The 21,752-nt window shown below is 37.6% G+C and overlaps 1 protein-coding gene across 8 annotated transcripts in view; it reads right to left on the bottom strand.

The window, feature by feature from the left end:
- Positions 1–21,752, bottom strand: part of DNAJB6 (DnaJ heat shock protein family (Hsp40) member B6) — an 85,172-nt gene that overhangs the window by 49,636 nt on the left and 13,784 nt on the right. For 4 of the 8 annotated variants that reach the window (XM_030500404.1, XM_030500456.1, XM_030500421.1 and 1 more), the window contains exons 4-8: positions 21,249–21,308; positions 20,797–20,907; positions 10,514–10,645; positions 9,527–9,668; positions 7,291–7,394 (exon numbers count right to left, since the gene is read on the bottom strand). In XM_030500404.1, coding sequence (XP_030356264.1) covers positions 7,291–7,394; positions 9,527–9,668; positions 10,514–10,645; positions 20,797–20,907; positions 21,249–21,308 — 549 coding nt within the window. Of the gene's footprint in view, positions 1–5,179; positions 7,395–9,526; positions 9,669–10,513; positions 10,646–20,796; positions 20,908–21,248; positions 21,309–21,752 lie in introns of those variants that run through there. The other 4 variants (XM_030500448.1, XM_030500412.1, XM_030500437.1 and 1 more) reach the window with 2 other exon arrangements.

Raw genomic sequence — 21,752 nt, 5'->3', positions numbered from 1 at the left:
AAAGCAGCCCCCTTTCTCTTACCGTGGTTTTGTGACTATGTCATGTGCATTAATGTTAACGCATCACGAGATGGAGGGACGAAACTAAGATGCAGACTACAAAGAAAGGCCTGAGGGAGTCACATCTCAATCCATGCCCCAGGCTCCCGAGTTCCTGCTCAGTAAAGCCCAAACGCTCACTTCTCACTAAAACGTGTTTTTCAGAAAGCTAGTCTTTTAAGACACTGAAAGCCAGAGCAGCTACTTCTCTTGGCAGGTTCTTCCAACAGTTAATCGTCCATATGTTAAAAACATATGTTTATCCTTTCATTTGAATCTGTCTAGCCTTATACAAATGTTTATACCTTTCTTCCAAACAAGGTGGGTGACCTTTAGTAAGCACAGTTTTATCTTACTGGTGAACACATTTTTCTAGAATCAAACTGGAATTTGGAACACCATCCTCAGGCTGCAGCAGCACTTCCCTTGCCTGCGCCAGCAGGGAAACACCTGCTCAGCGACACAGAGTTGGGCGGGCAGGGAACAGGCAGGGTGAAGAGGAGACACAGCCAAGTGCCCACCACTTCTGCATTCACTGGCATAACTTGTGATCATCTTCTCCTGATGAGAAAGGCAAAGGCCAAATGAGGAAAAGAAGTTCTTGAAATTTACAACAGCACAAAACAGGCTGCACTGGTTTCCTGCTTCTCCCCTCCTGGTTGCATGCCCTGCAAGTTATGCTGAGAAGCAGCATAGTGTCTACCAAGGATGTTAAGATTTGCCTTTCTTCGTGGGGCTAAAACGTCCAACCCCAGAAAAGACAGAAGTAGGACTAGAGGTATTTAATGAAAGAACATTGTGGTGGTGGTCCTAACTCAGAATGTGAGTCTTCCCAAGAAAAAAGATCTTCCACCTCATTGCACACATTCAGGAGCTCAGTCAGAGACTGAAGGCAGGAGGTTCATGACCATTACTCATGCTTGTAGGTGTATCCAAAACAGCTGTAGATTAATTTCTAGCCCTCCTCTTCTCTCCTGAACCTCCCAGTTTATACAGAAGAGGTGAATAACACTCTTTTGCTACTGAAGAGCAGGACACTTGGTGATAAGGACCTGAGCCTATTTCCTGTAAAGCACCCAATATTAAGAAATGTATACATTGGGATGATCAGCCTAATTCTGGGAGGTGTCTGAATGCCTACTTAACAGGGCATGTCCAAATGAATCAAAGTACCCAAGTGTCTTCTGATGAGAGGCAGGATTATTATGGAAAGCCTGACTAAAGTCCTCTGAAGACAAAAGGCTTAGATTTCTGGCTCTGGCCAAGAGAGACTGGAGGAAAGGCTGAGCCTTGGCCATGTGAGTTTTCTCCATTTTCCTCCAGAAATACTTTCATCCAGAAGTCCAAAGCAATTTTAAAACATCCATAGTCTAGCTCCCTTTAGAAGAAGAGTGATGGAGACAAATGCTACAGAATATGCCCTTTCACAAAAGCAAGACAGAGTACTCTGTTGCTGAGTAAGACAAATATTGCAACAGAATGACAAAGTCAGAGGCAGCCTCCAACTACTTTATCCCAGGTAAACTCCTGGGAAAATCAAGCTTGTGACTGCAACCAAGATAGAAGAATGCTATTCCAGCTTCAAGCAGCTCTGTTACAGACACAGCCAAAAGAAGTCTCTCTTCTGGCCATAAGGAATATGTGTTCCACAATGCGAATTCTACAACCAGTCACACAGGCTGGATTCTGCTCCCATACTAGTAACTCATTTGAATTTACAAATAAAAAAGAAAGCAGAAGATGTGGTATTTGATTTTTAACAGTCAATAAAAGGAGGAATTGAAGCCTTCTTGATGTACTACGTAATTTGTTTCATCACATAGAAGTCTTTACAAACTAGGTGTTAATATTTAATCTCTCTCAGAATTAACACTCAGGTGTATGAAAGGATTCAACTTAATTCTGACCACTGGTAAACTCGGTACTACAGGGTTGTTTGGTTTTGGGTGGGTTTTTTTTGGTTTGTTTTTTTTTCTATTTTTATGAAGTTCATTTGAAGTTGGCTGCATTGAAAGGAATGGCTGAAAGAGCTCTCATTTGTGATTCACTTTAAAGGTTAAATTATAGGGCAAAGCAAAGTTTTAAGAGTTAATCACCGTAAGCCTCTAAAAATCTATTTTCTTGATTGTCTATTTTAAGTCAAACTCAAAACTGATCTATTTTTAGTGATTTTAAAATGAACCCACTGTACTGCATTATTTAAAATGCCAGAGAAGTAAAGAAACAATTCTACCTAGCAACATCCTTTTAATAAAACTTTTTACTTCTCTCCCGAATTTAATATACCTTAATCCCCACCATTCCATTATAAAGCCAACATTTTCTCAGGCAGAAGTCTTCAGCTTCCTTTATTTGGGAGATAATTAGCCCTCAGGCCAGCAGCACAATCTACCTCACACCAGGACTTCCCAGCTTTCAGATCTGGACACTATCACATCCAAACTACTGCGTGTATTTTAGACACGGCAAGCATGATAGGAGACATGGTACTCATGTAGGTTTTCAATTAACTTTCTACCAGCTGTTGTAAGAGAGATAACACCTAACCCTGCGCCAAGTCTGCCAGAACATAGCTTTCAGAGAGGTTCCAATGAGTTGGAAACAGCAGTCAGCTTACAGAGGTTCAGGGTTATGGCTCAGATGGTCACAGCATTTTAATTATCATACTTCTTTAAAAACTGACAGCAACATCTCAAAAGCAAGGCTTACTGGTTTGTGAAGCGGAGTATAAACCAACCATCTTCTGCTCTAACTTTTCAGCAGTGCACTTCACTCAACAACCAACTCCAGTCGAGGGCTTTTTTTCCAAAGCCAAAGCAGATCAAGCAGTAAACCCACTAAAATTATAAATTCAAAAGGCATAGTTTGTAACATTAACAAAGTAAACATGCTTCATTCCAACAGTATTGCAACATAAGGAACATTTCGGCATTTTGGCTGGAAGATAAAAAGGCTTTACTTAAGACAACCACTTGAAGACAAGCAATAGCTACAAGAAAACCCAAACTGTCTATGTTGAGTACTGTGGTCACAATTCAGTCCCAAGGTAAAGAAGAGCCAAGAGAGCAGAGAGTACAAACAGGCTCCCTTCTCCTATGGCAAAATTAGTAAAGTTTCAAAGTTCAGGTTACTGGTGATTCGCAGATCAAACAAATGCCTGTATTGCAACTACCTGGTGAGAACACCATGACTTAAAAAAGCCTAAATTCCAAGACATCCAAAATCAGAGCCCAAGACACAGGTTTACCAAAAGTACTACAAAATGCTTCCACAAAACGATTAACAAATATTCTGATACTAAGATAAAGCATCACACTAACACCAAGCACTTTTCAAAACTTCTTGGACCATAAGCATCACACAGCTATAGTGTTCATTTTGCAATGCAACCACCTTTAGAAATAAGCACTACCCTGTTACAACCACAGATTAAACAAAGACAAACTATCAAGCTCATTTCTCAAACAGAACAAAAGCAGAATCAGGAACAGAACTCACATTTCCAAAAATAAAATCTCACTTTCTTTATCACTGGACCATCCTAGAGATGTGTTCTTCTGAAACACAGAAGTACAGCTAAATACAGAAGACAAACCTCCCCTTACACCTAATGCCAAGACACTGAGGGGAAGCAAACAGCACAGCTGAACACGAACACTGACAGAGATATAAAACCCCTCAGCTTAGAGATGATGGTGATTTCTTATAGAATCTCTTTTTCAGCATTCTAAGATTCAGTCCACCGATTAATCACAGGTTGATATAGTACACATCTTACAAACACTATGTATGCTTAGTCTGCAGAGCAGTTTTGCTGGCGTTGCTTGTACCACCAACCAATGCCTGCAATTCTCAGCAGAGAGGGTGTTGTAAGAACAGAGAACTATGATAGCTGCAGCAATTTTAAAATGTGAAGCATTCTAAGGCAAAAATCCCAAACATCTCAAGTCAAGCCAAGTGAAAGGGGTAGGCGCCATGCAATTGAAAGAGAAACTTGTGTTACAGTGTACTGCATTGAAATTACTGCCATGCACCAGAGACCTAAAAGAGGTTGCATCAAGAAAAAGCATTGCAAAGTCATTGTATTCTACCAATGAACTTTGAAGCGGAGCATGAAAAAGTAAGTGACTTAGCAGGTTCAAGAACTCGATCTTAGTTTTTTCCAAACCACTGGAGGAAGCTTAATTTAAATGTACCTTTAATTTAATGTACCTAAACATTCAGAATTAATCCCTTCTCTATGAAGAAATGCTACTTTGAACCAAACAGCATCTGGTTTGGAAAGCTACCTCATCCCCCTGTTTGATGCCTAGCCTTTGCTAGAATTAAGAACCTTTTCTGTTAAGCATTTTGTGCTATTTTGGCCAAAATTTAAGGAAATTTGCTGCCTTTGATGATCCATCATTCCTAGCAAGTAGGTTTTGTACATCCATGCAAATTACGCATTAGTAAGGAATGACATAAATTTTTCAGAGCAACCTAGTAAGTGGGTTTTCAAGAGAAAAACTCATTTCAGCAGCATAAATAAGAAATTGAATATATATGTAATAGGAAGAATTTAAATTGGATCTACAGTAAACACAGAATGAGGATTTATTGTGTCTTGAAAATGAAGTTCGATGCAGTATTATTTAAAATAAACCAAAACACTGTGTTCTACATGTTGAAACAGGTGGAGCCCTATTAGGCTTAGATCAAGTGTAAGATGACTTACATCTGGAACTGCTAGTCCACTTGGACCAAGACCATGTATTCAACCTAGTTCACCACCAGCCTGTTCAAACGCTGGTATATGGGTATCTGCTTACTACTGTAGAAATCCGCACTGATGAATTCTGCCTTCTGCTGACTCATTTCTTCTTGTCTGTTTTTGTTTTGCCAGGTTTGTTTTGCCAGTTTCACCCTGGAGCAAACTGTTTGTATGTAAGACCCTGAGAAGGGCTGCACTTTTCTGGGTAAGAGTATCTAAGGCAAGCATGTGGGTATGGATTTGCCACTAGCAGCAATGCTATCATAATCACGTTCTTGAGGTAAGTGATTTAAATGTTAAAGAAGATTACCTGGAATTAAAATAGAAGGTGAAGTTTAGCAGCGCAATGTAAAACCTATGGGTATCCACAGGAACGAATTCAAACTCAACTCCAGATTGTCCTAATTTTATTTGACTTGGTTAACCAATTTTGAAGCACTTTTTACAGTTAACATAACTTAAAGGAGCACACTGTGTCCTATAAATATAAATTAACATTTTTAATAACTTGAGACATCACAACAAAGCCAGATTTTGAAATAAATTGTCTGTTTAGTTATCTGGATCAAGAAGGAACATACATGGAGAAGAAAAAACAGCATTAACAAGAAAACACTGTTTAGTTCTAAACTGAGTTTGTGCTTCTACACCAAAAACACAACACTGAAGTAACAAGAATTCTGCAAAGAACTTGAAAAGGTACGTAACTTCTGTAGCCCCAAAACCAAAGTACACATTTATTTCTTCTTCTACCTGTTATTTTGTTTGGTTCTACGAAATGAGCATTAATGGTAGAGGGACAAATGTACAAATACTTATTTTGCTGCTAATGGGAATTCTGTTGTAGCAACCTGTTAGATGGTTGGTTTGGGTTAAGTTGAACTGGGTTTCCTGCATGATAAACAAAACCAAATCTTTTCAATGTATTTAATAATCAACGCATTTGTTAGTACAAAGCAGCTGGTGTTCAGCAAGAAGGCATTAAGGGATCATTTGAAAACACCATGCTCTTTTTTTTTTTTTTTTTTTTTTTTTTTTAACACTAAGCCCCCCTAAAGAATTTGGTGAAGGCCAGATGTTCAAAGCTGGTGCACAGAGAAAAACTGCACAGCCATGATTTATGCATGAAATTACTCTGAGCCTGGCAGGTGTTAACATATGCCAATAGTTATCTGCATGCCTTCTTCATGACATACAGAAGTTAAGTCATCTTTCACTAAACTTTGAAAATCTGGTCTTAGCTACGAATTAACACTTTGCTTCACTCCATTAAGTTAACAAAAGGCATTAATCCATCTTGCAATTTTTGGTGGATGACTAAATTAAGCGTGAAATTTTAGTACTAATAATTTCATGCAAATCTACAAAATAAATGTGTTTGTCCTCAAAATAAGCAAACAAATCTTAATTATTATTTTCCTGTCTATTTATGTTCACTACAGATTATTTTTCAAAGCAATCTTAGAACTTAAAACTTAGAGAACTTCATTTTTAAACAGTTACTTTAGGCTTAGTTAAAAAAAAAAAAAAAAAAAAAAGATGTACTAGGGCAAAAGATGGAATTAAGAGTCAGCCTCTGAACGCTTCTTAAAAAACAGCTGCTTCAAATACAGGTTTAGAAAAGAAATTAAACAACACGTTTTCAGTCACGCTGAAGAAAACATCTGCAAAGAAAAAAGACCCTCATCCTTGAAGACTGAAGAAAAGGTGGTAGGGGAAAAGACAAAAAACACAACTAAGAAAAAGCACTGTTTTCCCAAGTTGCCCAAATCACACACAGACACAAGAAGGTTACAAATGCCATTCATGAAAGAATGCACCACAAACATCAGCATTTATTCATGTTGATTTTTTTTTTTTAGCAAATGACAAAAGACTCAGCTCACTGGCTTCACTTTTGTTTACCTTTTGCTTACATTACACATTAAAACATTTGTCAAAACTTACTAAGTTGTCTGCATTCATGCACAACTAGAAAACATCCTTAATTTATTTAAACCAGAAATGCATTACCAGAAATGTAGTAACATTGTTCACTATTAAACATTAAAAAAAAAAAAAAAAGTTGAAATTATTAAAAAGGTTATCCTGGAAATGTTAACTTCACAGCAGACTTAAAACTACTAATTGGCTCACATTTCAAATTGGAAAAAGCAAGATTCATGCTAGTGTTAGTGTACATCTTGCCCTAGCACTACTAGGTTCACCTTGATCATATATAATAAAAAGAAAAGTGCATACAGAAATTTACAACAATTTTAAGGACAAAAGAATGGTCCAATTGATGTGGTCCCAACAATTAACTCAAAAGTCTATGACAAATACGAGCTTCGGTGAGCTATTTATACTACTTAAGTACGGATATACAGAAAGTCGAGTTCGTTTGAAATCTTCAAAAAAATGTTCCTGTCAATCCTCAAATGGTGGCTGTTATAGCTTAAAATTCTGTTAAATGCGTGCGTTGAATTACTTGTTATCCAAGCGTAGCAGCTGCTCCTTACCATTTATTGTTAGCGACCTTAACTGGCCATCTTCTTCAACTTCTACTCTCTCTTGTCCATTCTCAACAATTCTGTAGAACAAAAACCACAGCCATTTTAAAGCCCTGTAAGCAGTTTGAAAATATATGCCCGACCTAGGTTTTTAGACAACAAACTATAAGGGAGCACTGCCTGCTTAATGTAACTGTAGTTGGCAAGCTTTTGTACTTAACAGTGCAGAAGCCATAACTAGTAGCCATCTGCATTCCCCTACTGATATTCTTATTTACAGCAGGAAAATTGCTTTCTGGAAGTTTGAATCCTCCAGTTAGTAGAGCTCACAGTTACAGCTGTCACCTCATACACTGTCAAAGTTGTACTGACACTACACTATTAATTAAGGCTAAATGTCTTTTGACAGATCAACTGTACAATCTTGACGTAGAATTTAGTACCTACCCATTTGTTAAACGCATAATAATCTAGATCTAATCACAGTTCTGCATGATGCAAGACATGCAAGAGAGTCTTTAAGCCACTTTTAATTTATCAGAGCAATTAATTTGCAGACCTACTGTATACCAAGTTTATGACCAGCATGCATATTGCAAAATTTAAAATATCCCTGACGATTGTTAGAGCTTCGTGGGTTTGGGCTTTGTTTTAGACATGGAAAGATAAGGAATGTTTAAACTATTTTTAGAATATTTAATTTAGGCATAAATTTTAACTATCTGGGAATTCTCCCCCTCATGATCCAAATGAAGAAACCACATGGATGAATACACATTTTTCTGGCTATGAGACTTACTGACGAGAATACACCCATATTAAAAACAGAGAGAATGGCTTCTTGCCTGAAACAAAATACTACTCAGAAGACTTTCATTGGATATGCTGAGATATGTCTCTTCTTTAGACTTAGCTACCTTGTGGGCAGACCTTCTACAAAAAAACAGGACCTCTTGGAGATATTAAATGTGTCTTCCTAGATGCTAACCACATTTCTTGCTTCTCCCCCCACTTTCTAAATATAATAACAAAAGATATGACGTGGCATACTTGATTTAGCCTACTTTCTAATACTAAAACAGACATGGTGCCTTATCTTCTTTTGCATAAACACTTTCTTTGCTCTCTCTCACTTGGTACAATTCCCTCGGTTTTCAGATTTTTCTGGAATACAGAGAAGTATCATGACCACACCAGCACATGGTGACAAAGGCTGCACTTAGGTGGTCAAGACAACAGGATCTCTCAAGTACAAGAGGACAAAGAACAACCTTGAACTCTGAAGTATGGGACAAAAGTTACCCAGCAAAAAAATTGGTTCTCCGTTGCTTTTCTGTAACTTTTTATTAAGTACTGAAATTACATTTAAGTACTTGTTCAGTACTCCTATAACTTATTGATCATAATGTTCTACGTAGGTTACTCTATAGCTAACTAATATTTGGGTTTCCCAACTGCAATGATTTCCTCATCACAAGCATGAAATACAAGAAGATACACTGTGTAACAGCAGCTGAAAATTCACTTTCCAACAAACAGGAAAAGTTTTCTCCAAAGCAGGTTTCAGTTGTTTATTTCACTTAGCAGACAAGAGAAAAATACTTTTTACACAAAAACTTCACCCAAACACTGCCTAGGAAAGCAAACTAGAGCAGATCTTAGGGAAAACTGTTTCAAGTTTCGTCATGTCTGCAAAATTTAAAGTCCTCTCAATCCCCAGTTAAAAGCTTCACCATCAACAGAAACCACGTGCACTTTTCCCTTCCAGCAGCTCAAGCAGACTTGGTAGACAGTAGTCAAGGACCATAATAAAAGAGGCAGCCCTACACCAGAACCTCTGAAGGCCAGGAAGAGTTCCATTGCCAGGTCCCTTTCAAACAGCAAACAAGTTGCAAGCTTTGTTTTTCACAAGGGCAGTTCTGAAAGCATGTTTTACACATCCGAACCCTCCTCAGCTATGAAGAGTTTAGACAAAGAACACTGTCTTCCCCATTTTCACATGCTACAGCTTTAAGTAACTCAGCAATGCCAAAAAAAGTCAGAGAACCAACAGAACTTCCCAAGAATTTTTAAGCATTCAGAGAAATCCAAGTAATGCAATGACCACAAGAGCCAAAGTAAAAATACATACACATACATATATCACTATATTTATGTGTATACACATATAGTATACTCACATGCATATATTTATAGTTATGTATGTCTCTACATATAGTTTCATACAAATATTTTTATCACTTACCTCTTTGTAGTAATTTTTCTGCCATTAACTATTTTAGTTGAGGTTGATACCGATTTGAAGTTACCCAGCCCACTGCCACCAAATGACGTAGAGGAGAACGAAGTAAGGCCTCCATGTCCCAGTGAACCAAATGAAGTAAAACCTATTAAGAAAGAAGGTATGTGACTAAAAACGTATTTTTGCATGACCATGGGATCCGAATCAACACAGCATCACTGACTAGATGGCATTAAACACCAGTCTGAGAATAAAACACAGCCCCAGACCCATCAATTTCTCCCATAGGGACCCATATTTCCAATTCCAAATGCACAGCATTGTCCAAAAACCATTCGTCATCTCCTCTCCTGAAGAAAAGGCATTCAAGCCTGCTTGCTGAGCTCAACTACTGCATCATTCTATCCACTAAGATAAAGCTAGTAACTTTAATTAATCTGATTTTTTGCTTTAATGTAAATGTTGGGATTCCCTGAGTTAGCGGACAGAACAAGTTTTCCATCACTAGTATCCCAACTAATATCCAGAATCTTAATACTTGAAAGGATGCAGAGTACCAACAACTCTCAGCAACCTCTGAGATACAGACATCTGCATTCAGATTGACTACCCCTGAACTAATAGTAAGTAATACCATGGAGTTTAGGCACGCATTCCGACAGTGTATTTTTAGGACCTTAAGTAAGAGCCATCATACCCCAACACCTAAAACTAAACAGAACAAAACCAATTCTAAAGCTACATAGAAACTCTAGCACCAAAATTAAGAATACAAAGTTCTACTTTTTATAGGTCTGTTCACTTTTCATGAATTTTCAGGCAGACCAAACATTTTAACTATACCTTTGCTCACATTTAGACCTTACAGAGAGCAGATAAAGTGTGGCCTCAATTTCTCGAATGAAGGCAACTTTTTAAAAAAAAAGTATTCATCAGCTTATTATATTGAGATCCTTTGTGTACCAAAACCAGATTCCTTGTGATATTTACCTGTGTCAAATGAAGAAAAGCCACTTCCAAAAGTAGGGAATCCACCAAAGGCAGAGAAAAATGATCCACCACCTCTGCTTCTGCTTCCTCTTGGACCCCGCCTGACACCAAAGAAGTCCTCAAAAGGGTCTTCTGCAAAACAAAGGACAACATTTAAGAGGTCAGTATTACTGAGTGATTCTGTATTTAATCATTAGGAATTAGTCATTAAAAAATAAATTTGTTTTATATAAGATTCGTCCTTTCAAATACTTGATGCAACTGAACTGAAGAGTCCACCAAAAAGGCAATTCCTATGCTCCTTCTGGACTAAATTCTGTCTCTCTTTTGGACCTAAAAATAATTATAAAAAGTAGTTGGTTTATTTTAGCTGCTCAGTATTAAAAAATCCCAGTAAACCTAATGTAAACACTTTAACATTTTTCAGTATAATAGAAGCGGCAAGAGCTACAAAAATATTATTGTTTCCACCACATGTTCATATAGCATAATACACTGGAGGTATGGTCAAACTTAAATCAGCATTTATTTGAAGCTAACTATGTCCAGTCAGTTAGCATTTGACAGATTTAGCACTGCTCAGACGCACAACCATGATCCCTACACACCAAGCCACCGTAAGGCAAATCATTCAGCAGGTTTACACTCCCTGCTGTCACACTAAGTTTTTTCCAATGTGTAAAGAGTAGCACTACAGATTAAACACCTAGAATTTGAATTTAATTAATCTTAAAATATTGCACACAGGTACCTGAACTTTCTAGCTTTACTCCATTCAAGATTTACTGTGGATCACCACAATGAGATCTTTAAAAGGTAACTTCCAGATAGGTTTTTATCACTTACTGAAATATAAAACCAGCAGCCAGAGATTGATGACTTATAATCTTAGTGTTTGAAGTGTTTATTTTAGCACTTGCCACATTAGGTACTTCAAACACTTATTCTGATGCATATTTAGGTAGTAAAGTAGGGAGGTTTACACAGTGTCTCAAAGCAGCATTCAGTCCCCACCAAGCAGGGGAAAGAGAGGATAAATAAAGGGAGTCATGGATAAAATGACATTTCAAATTCAAGTACAACTGTTATGTCATTCAGAACAGCTGTTATTTCATCCCTATCAGAAAGACAATAGTCTCTTTCAAAAAAAAAAAGGGGGGGGGGGACACAACAGGCACCTACACAAGTAATCCTTATTTACTTTACCACATTCTCCTAAAAAAGAGTTATTACTAGAAGTATCTGAAAACTGGTTTTTACTAGTGCTCTGAAAACAGAGGACAATATATAAAATTGCAATCATATAACAGATACTCAATAAACATAATACTTGCATTAAAATCAGAAAAGTTTAGGAACTTCTGCTACTCCATCAATCACAACTCTCCCAGAACGAATCTTGTACAATAACAACAATTTTACCAAGTTTTACAAGTAGAGACTCAGTATCAAAAGATAAGTCTGAAACACTGCTCAGAATAAGCTTATACTAAAAAACGTAGAAACTGGTGATAGCAGCAAACAGAAGTAGGAAAGCAAGGAAAGACTCTTGTAACTGTATCACTGTTCAGAACTATAAATTGACAAAGCAAAGGCCAGAAATGCAGTATTTATTCCACCTCTGGTACCCCCAACAAAATCCAAGCCAATTTATGATAAATCACCACGTTAATGCAACAGTGACGATACTAAAGCAATCAATATGATAACAAAAAAGCATCAGTTACCATGTGGTTTACATACAATTACTTAACAGAAGTGAAATGTCACAATGTATTTATACTGAACAAAGGCAGGCACCAAGATTGAGACGTACATTCCCATCAGCAAAGACAAAATGCAAAGAACAACAGAAATAGCCCTATCCTTGCTCTGGCTTCCACAGTTATTTAATAAAACAAGGCAGGACCAAACATCTATCCTACATACACTAGACAAACAAGTGATAACCTTCTGTTCTAGCTCAGGTGGGGTTTTTTTGTGTTATGCCTTTCTTTTTTCCACGTAGAACAAGTTTTTTTTCCAGTACAAAGATGGCCTGTTATTACCTTCAAAACAGAAGAAAGTAAACCAATGCTTGGGCAAGGAAATACGGGAGCCGGAGCCTACCATCAAAATTATTATTTCCAAAACAAGCACTATGCCCAGTAAAAAAAAAAAAAAAAAAAAAAAGCTGTTTTTTTTGTCAGTCTAGCATATCAGCTAGCAAGTAAAGCCACTGCAGTTAATTGTTTTGTACTCCAATTTATTCTTACTAGAGTGACTCAGAAGTTAGTTATGAAGGTCATTCACTCACGTGTAGAAACGATCTATATTATATTACTCCCACTGTTAAGCTTTCTATTTATAGCCCAATTTTTCTTGTTACCTGGAGTTCAAATAAAAACAAAACAACCCACCATGTAAGCTCTGAGGTTTTAATCCCCCACAGTACAGCAGCTTATTCTACAAGTGAATCTCTCCTCCTCAGCAGTGAACCACAGAGGTTTTTAAGGGAGGATCAAAGGACCTCCCAGAGATCCCTGTTATCAACCCAGCTTCTAAATGGATTATTGCCTACTCCTAGCTACACAAGGGGGGGGAAAAAAAAAAAAGAAAGATATCTAAGAGAGACTTGTACGTGCCTTATTAACCTTTGGCAACCCTACACACTAAAGAAAGAGGTTAGCACTTGGTATTAGCAAATGTTCTAGCCTCAGGTGATTTCTGTTAGCAGCCCTGCTAGTAATTCTCCAGTGCTCTTCCAGTAATTCTCCAGCAAAAAGGATACCTGAACCACTCTTCTGCAGAATGCTCAGCAAGATGGATTGTCCGTAGACAGAAAAATGCGTAGGACTTTCCTGAGGGAATATTTCTTTACTATCTTGACAGCCATCCAGGTACAGCATTCGGGGAAAAAATAATGCCAAAAATGGAGGAGAGAAGGCAGCAGAAGGCTTCTGCATTATCACTTGTTGCACCTACCACCAAATACACATTAATACAGCAACTTCACGACTACTCAGACCCTGTTTATGCTTTTAGTTCTTAAATCAGGATGATTAATACCACTCAGCAAAACAACATTTCAGTCTGGTAGGTCTATTTTTGTGATTCTGCAGAACCTTCCCATGCCCAACAACCTTTCCACATAGAACCATTTGGCTAAAGCCATCTGACATAGTGAGTATCACAATATCAGGGTGTTGTGGGTTTTTTAACAACTCCTTTTATGATAGTCATTTTGGTGCTTAATTTTCTTATTGTTAGAAGCATATCAGACAACTGAAAAAACATGAAACCAAAGAAACCCCACGACCTAAGCAGTGAAAAAAAGACAAAAACAGCCAAACAAACAAATAAAACCACCAACCCCACAAAACAAAATAAAACACAGCTCACAAGTGAAGGCCTTTTTAGAAAGGGAAAATACTATATAAATACTATACAACTGAAAAGCTTCAGAAAACTGAAATGCTAGACTAGTGTCACATTAATTCACCATCCAAAAGAAAACACTGAGCTATTAGCTTTCCATTGCATCCGTGAGCTAATCTGAGTCACTACTGGCAAGACTGGTGTATCTGAAACAAAATGGGCTGCAAAGCAGCATACCATAGGCATGGAAAGGAGGCAAAACGCAAATTATCTACATTTGAAGCAGTCCACAATTCAGTCGAACTTCATGAAATTCAGACCAATTTAAGGCATTAGACTCACAATAAACTAAAAGTGCCTCGTTTCCTACAGCAGTCGCTTCTACCGCAACACTTGCACCCTGGTAGCTGCTTGGGGAACCAGACCAGGAACAGATAAGCTGCGAACAGCATCTCCAGATGAACAGAAGTTCAGCCACACCGATCCTTTGCTAAAGTTCACAGCGTGACCATAAAAGCAACTGTGCTGGTTACAAAGACGACAGCAGGAAGAAGTGCCCAAGGGTCAAAAGCAGCACAGGAAGGTGCTTTCAGCTGTTGAACGATGCTATCCCTGGTGAAAAGTGTTGAACACAATTCAATGCAACACAATCATTCACCTCCAGAAAATCGTAAGTGTTGAGATAAATTGTGCACTGTCGGCAAACATTCTCACATTGCACATGTTGCTGCAGCTGGAGACATTGATAATCTTATAGGGACAGTATGCAAAGAAACATTACCTCATAAAACCAGGATCACTGCTTGGTCACCACTTACTGGATTACTTCTCCAGCCAGTGAACTTTCTTTTCTTTATTCTTTGTAACCAGCACCACACTACTGCCTCTGCCAACGAGACACACAAGCCAAACGCCCTCATTGCAGATGCAAGATGACACTGTAGCTGCCACACACTGAGCAGAATAATGTTGCAAGGCTGCTCAGCCCTACACAAGGAGGCAGTTAAACTCAATGCCATTATTACAGCCTGCCATGTTTCCGTAAGCAAAGGCAGCACAGCCTGCCTGCCTGCCATCATTAAAAGCATGCTGTGACTTCATGCCAGAAGAGTCTGAAATGTGGGTCTGAATAATGTGTTCATGCAAAGTGCTACAGATACATGCTACATACAATAAAGTAGAATTCTGGGAGTAGATGTTTCTATCTTGCTTCCTATTTGAAAACAGTTTCAAAGATGCAGATCAGCAGTAGACACACACAATCTCATGCTACAGCTCTGGAGTGTACCCAGGTACAAAAAATTGTATCATCAGAACTGGGCAGAGTGCAGAAACCTGTAAAGACTTTCGCATGGAAATATTTTCTTCCTTGACTACAAAATAAGCATACTGTTAATGCTACTTACTCAGAAAAGACACCAAGATGCTGTTGCAAGCACTGCTGATTCACCTGCCTAGAAGGTTTCGCAGCACGGTTTTTTATCATTGCTTACTTCCACAAATTAGATGTCAAACAGATGTTTGCCTCACTTACTTAAAGAAAGTTTACCCACAGAAGCATTTGAAAGTCTTTCTAATGACACCTAACAGAAATCCTGGGATTAATAATTTTCTAGAAAAAGGAGACTTAAACTTGATGTTTGAATGCTATCTATACTGTACTCTAGCATCTCTGTAATTATGGTAAGTCCAACTCTAATTAGAATTTCATATTTACCAAATCGATGCCCAAATGTTCAGGCACACCTTAGAAACGGAGGAACTTTCCATTAACATTCTATGTCCTGCTCTCCTTGTGCTACGTTCAGCATTTCAATGACCAATTCAACCAGTTCGCCATCCAAGAAAACAAAACCAAACCATTTTCTTGGGGAGTGAACTAGCTTGGGATGCCAGAGACAAACCTCCTCTTAGACCAATGTGCTATTCAAACAGCTTCTCAATGTCTACAATAGGTATCAGTCAAAGACTAAAGTTTTAAGACAGACATGATAATTTGGAGTAGGGGCTCCTCCCTTTCAGCAGCAAAAGCTATATATTAGCTTAGTTACCCACTGAGCCATAGCATTACCTATTCCTGTTTGATAATGCTGTCTGGGCGAGACAATTACTGTGTTCCAAAAGCCTTCTTCAAACATACCAAGTAATTTCTGAAAAATTCATAGCAGGGAGATTTGGACCATTCACTGGATAATTATGATCCAAGACCGGTGCTTACAAAATACAACTGTGCACATTCATACCAAAGCAATGAATGCACATGCAAATCTGAGCACTTCATAAATTGCACTAAAAGCTGTAAATTTATGCCAACAAAAAGATTAATTACAAAGAGGACAATGTTGTGCAAGATAGCTTTAATTGAAAGCCACCTCCATTTTCTGTTTTAAGAACCCATTTGACTAACAAATACATTTTGCATTAGAACTCCTGAACATCATAATTATCAGAAATGGGATTACATGTGGATTGAAACCATGATCTGCCTCTTATGCAACCTTCTGCCCTAGTTAGACAACTTTCTGTCCTTGAGATAAAAAGATCGATGAAGTTATTTCATTCCTGAACATCCTAAAACACAGATCATGTAAAATAGAGTTTGCAACAATTCCTGTATATAGATTTTCCTCTTTCTTGTCAGGTGAAGACTCTTTAGCCTGGATGTTAAAAGTAACTCACTATTCTTTACCAGAATGCTCATGCTTCATTTGATGTAATCGATATTACAATAGTCAATCTGCAGTACTGAACTATACAACTAGCTAGTTGACATTCTCTGTGACAAATATTTATATCTAGCTAGCCATGTAAAGGTGTTAAGCTTAATTTTACCTGTGGTTTCCAACAGTATAGATTTAAGAACCACATAAACCAGGTAACCAGAATTCTCCAGGGAAAACTCAACAAAATGTATATGGGTTTATATACATCAGCTGGTCTTAAATTTAGATTAAAATACATTGTGAATTCTACTTCACAAACTCAGAAAAAAAATTAATACATTTCTATAAAATACCATCTCAGAAGGTACACTGAGAATATTGAAGTGTTTAGGAACTACAGCAGAACTATCAAGATTATGATCCCAGACATCAAAGTCTAGAGAGAGCGTTCATTTGGAGCAATTTATCACATCACATTATTAACATATTTTGCCATGGATTAAAGCATGGCTCCCTGTGGGATTCATTGAACTAGATATACAGGCATCTAAAGCTGTCTGAAATGCCCTGCAAAAGCCTAACAAGCTTCTAGATACTGCTGCTGGAAAGTACTGCTCTGCTGTAGGTCCTGAGCCCATACAGAAACTACTCAGGCATCTCAAATACCCTAAACCATCTCAAATGTCATCAGATGTGTACGTGAAGCTCAATGTATATAACTACTTAAGGAGCTGCTTAAACTACTAATGTAATGAACTACTTGAGTTGAACTACTAATGGGCAACGTTATGCTCTTGTGATATCCATTCCATCTTCCAATACAATTCCTTACTGATGATAATCCCTTCTGACATATAACCTGTTCTTGAAGTGAGAATCTGAAAAGCCTCTAAACCAAAACTAAGTCAATTCTTTAACAGCCCAGAATCAGTGTCAAGCATTTTCTCCTACATCAAAACACATCAGTTTCTGTTTCTCACAGTCCCTGAAGCAGCAGTCTTTAATTTAATCAATATACCTCCGTTACCAGTGGTAACATTGGGATCCTTCCCTAACTATGAACCATTAAAATACAGCATAAGAATGTCCTTGAAAAGTTTACAAGTAAAATATGAACAAAACACTACCTGCAATACAAATCAACCAAATAAAGGCAAGCACCATCTATAAATTGAGTCAGATATAGTTTAAGTATAAAACAAACTTACTGAAATGAGAAATCAATCCCTTTATGAAGAGGAAACAGTCAGTTCTCATGCCAAAGGACAGCTGCATATGGTACAGAGTGCTCCTTGCCATCTAACCAGGCACTGATATTCCAAGGCAGTACTTTGCAATATAAAAAGTAGTACTGCATAAGAAGCATTACCATTTCTTCTGTTACAAGGCTTACCATTCATCTATACGTCAAAGAGACTAAAAACTATCACTGGAAGAGGTCACTAGGAAAAAGCAGATTCTGCTGTAACCGGCTGTTACAGAAAACAAGTACACATGTCAAAAGTTGAGTTAACCATCTGTCATCTTATCAGAACAAGTTTTTAGAAGTACTAGCCTTCATGCACCCTTATTTTTACAAAGAATTTGCCTGAAAACCAGTGAAGAGAGATTGTGATGGGCACAGTTAAATTCGGTGCGACACAGAGCACATAACATTAACTTTGCTCAATTTGGAAGTGTTCAGAGCTGTCTTCAACAGTATTATAAATTTTCATTTGAGAAGTCTGAAGGGACTCATCAGTTACAAATCACCACAGAAGTCTTCACACATTCTCCTCTTTTTTACAGATGAATAAAGATGCCTGTGTTTATAAAGAAAACTCTCTGTAACTGCAATCGCAGTGCAACACAGCTCAGTGGAGTTTAACAGACTTGATTCACGGCACAACTTTAGAAATCCTTCACATCGCTTAATTTATAGGGATTATGCATCTGAATGGCGTTCTTTTTACATATTCAATGGCAATCAGGATAGAGAGAGTCCCACCTGCACTGTATGTGCTTCACTACATACTACTTCAAACTGTATAAAAGGTGCAAACATTTCAAAGCATATATTCAATTTCATCTTTAATTCCACCAGTGCACATTTTAAAAAGCATGACCTCAGTCCTTATTCAGCTGCTTATAAAACCAATTATAACTTGAGTAGCTCTTTAAAAAGTCACTAGTTCCACAGAAAATTCAAAGTTGAAAACTCTTTTTTATTAGATGAATTCCCTTATTCTTCAGGACAAAAGCTGTCCCACCAGCTGTGGGTGTTTCAACACAGCAGAAGCTACAAGGGCTCTGGTTCACCAACACAAGTATTTGTGTTACACATACAATTCTACTGCTTGCTTTTGGCATTACCAAATGCACTACATTCAGCTGAAAGCCTCTGTATTTTCACACTGGACTATCTTAAATATTCACGTAAACGCAGAGATTGTTGTGGACGCTTTTTATACAAAGCTGTGGGAAAATTGTTTTGAGTCACAGTTCCCCATATCAGAGAACATCTTAAGCATCATAAAGCAAAAAAAAAAAAAAATTTTGGAAAAAAAAAAAGTGCTCACTTTGAAGCTTTCTGACAAGAAAAATTACAAGAGCTTTTACTCAGAATCTACAGCTCAACACAGGTTTTAGGACTACATGAAGTAGGTAATCTGCTTTTGAATAAATAAACTTGGGTGTTAAACAGGGAAGAATGTTTTTGGAAGCATGCCTTGATGTCACAACTGAGGAATGTTGTTATGTCCACTGTTTCCACAGGGTAAGATGTATTCCTGTTCCTTCACAGGAGAGGGTAAAGTAGCTGCAATAACCCAGGAACTTTGGCAGTAGTGGCACATCTGTGTGATAAGCTCCCGTCCCTTAACTGTCTTAGTGGCCCTTCACTGGACTCTATCCCATAGCTCCATCTCTTGTACTGGGGAACCAAGAACTGGACACAATACTCCAGATGTGGCTAACCAGTGCTGAGAGCACTCATCTGAACAGAAATCCTCATCCAGTGCAGGCAGTGAAGAAGTTGCATCGTCCCAGTTTAGCCCCCGTTTCACTCATCAGTGTTTTGTGAGATGCTTCCTCCAATCTGCACTTTACTACTTCTGCCAATTTGCCACTGGATCTAACTGCTCGGGTTCTGCTGCTTATCCTTTATCAGATTCTTCCTCTAGTTACTCATATAATTCATCAACTAACATTCTACTGAATTCAACCTCTAGCACTTCAACTCCTTTTCTAATCCTTCATTAGAGTCATCCAACAACTGATGATCTCGGAATAGCAAACTACAGAAAGATATCATTAAAATCTGAGCTGAATTAGCCCTGCGTGCTGCCAGCAAAGATAAAAAAATACCTTTGAAAATATTAAAACACCTTCATACATTGTTATAGAGATTAATCAATATCAAGGCACTGAATAGGAAGAAAGCTTTGTTTTTTCAAGTACAATTCTTGCAGTTTTTGCTATGAGACTACTTACTTTCTCTAAGCAAACACCGAACACAGGATCTGTTCCACTTTATAGGTCAGCATTTTATGCAGTAGAACATACACAGTGATTGCATAAGAGCTGCAACACCTCTGGAAAGGCTTTCAATACACTACAGCAAGCAACATCACAAGCCAAAAGACCATTAGCACTATGGTAATAAGATCAGTTTCCTTTAACTACATCAAGCATCCAGGCTTCAAGAACTATTTAAGTTATCTGAGCCTTTAGGGGTTCTATCCCCCAAGCAAACATGTGACATGAATTTGGGAGAGCATCATCTACATTATGTTTGTAGCTGTTCTTGTTTTGATACAAGAAAATCATTCCTGCTACGATCCAAGTTCAAGCCAAGAGCTCTGGTGTAACAGTTACAGTTAACTTGTCCAGTCCAGAAGCTCTCAAAGCTACATTAAATATTTACAGATAAAAAGAGATCAAATTCAACAGATTAAGTTCACGCAGTCAAATTCTCTAAAGGGAATTCCAGTGTATACTTTTTCTGTTGAATGTTAGTTCCTTCCAACCTAGAGACGCAGCAGCCACAATTTTATGGCTTTTTAAACCAGGACTTCCAACAAAACACATCTGTTCTGTACTATCAAATGAACCAAGAATAAATAGGTAGGAAATAAACATTTTAAATCTAATACAAAATATCTATTGCTTACCTCCAGTTCTCAGAGCTATTTCTAATAAAGCTGCACTAGGTATACTTGTTTTGCAAGAGTAAAGTTTTAGCCCACTTTAGATAAACATAACTAAAACAGATGGACTACTTACCAAAGAAGTCAAACGAAAAGGGGTCCCTTCCACCAAAAAACTCCCTGAACACATCTTCTGGGTTACGGAATGTAAATCCAAATTCAAATGGATTATCACGATGATTTCCACCTGCAAAAAGATGTTAAATTTCAGTTACCCTCACACATTCTTACTAACAAGAAAGTTCAGGCCCGTATGGTATCTGAATAATTTAAAAATATAAACTCATCTCTAAAATTTCTCTTTCCAACTATGAAGTCCACACAGTATTTCTCATAATTCATTACCTTGTCTCTGTTTATAGACATCAGTAATACCTTTTACTACAACAAGAAAAACTGTAAAAACCATTGTCATTTCAATTTTCAGGAGGTTACATTTTAGGTCGTAGTCCAGATATTTCCAGATTCCTGTCTTTAAAAGAAAGCTCCAGAATAGAAAAAGCAAAGAACTGGTAGTTGTCAACATACCTCCGCCTCCATTTATTAAGCCTTCTTTTCCATATCTGTCATAGATCTCACGTTTTCTAGCTACAAGGAGAAGTTGTAAAAGTCAGTAAATAGGCACACTGAATTTCATAAAGAAAAACAAAACAAAACACCAAAACACAACAACAAAAAACATAACTGGTATTCTCAGCTATACACTTCTCAAAGCTAGTTTATCTGTGAAAGTTCTGGCATGTATCTGGATAAACATTTTTACTGAGGATTGCCAAAGCAATTTAGGCTCTAAAAAGAACAGGTACTAAACCTTAAGACTTCTACCATTTAGCTGTAGAACCTCTGGTCCTGTTGTATCAGAAAAAAAATCAGGTTTAAGGACAAACTTCACAAGGAAACTTGCCTTTAAAAAAATATTGCAGTCTTCATCTTTACATAGGTATCATAGCTTTAGGTTGTAAAGGATCTCTGGAATTCAACCTTCTCCTCCAAAACAGTCAAATCTCAAAGTTGGTCAAAACTTGCCTGGAT

Source organism: Strigops habroptila, chromosome 1 (genome assembly GCF_004027225.2).
Source record: "Strigops habroptila isolate Jane chromosome 1, bStrHab1.2.pri, whole genome shotgun sequence".
NCBI classification, from domain to species: domain Eukaryota; kingdom Metazoa; phylum Chordata; class Aves; order Psittaciformes; family Psittacidae; genus Strigops; species Strigops habroptila.
Note: the sequence above shows the minus strand (reverse complement) of the source record. Positions and strands in the feature narration are given on the sequence as shown.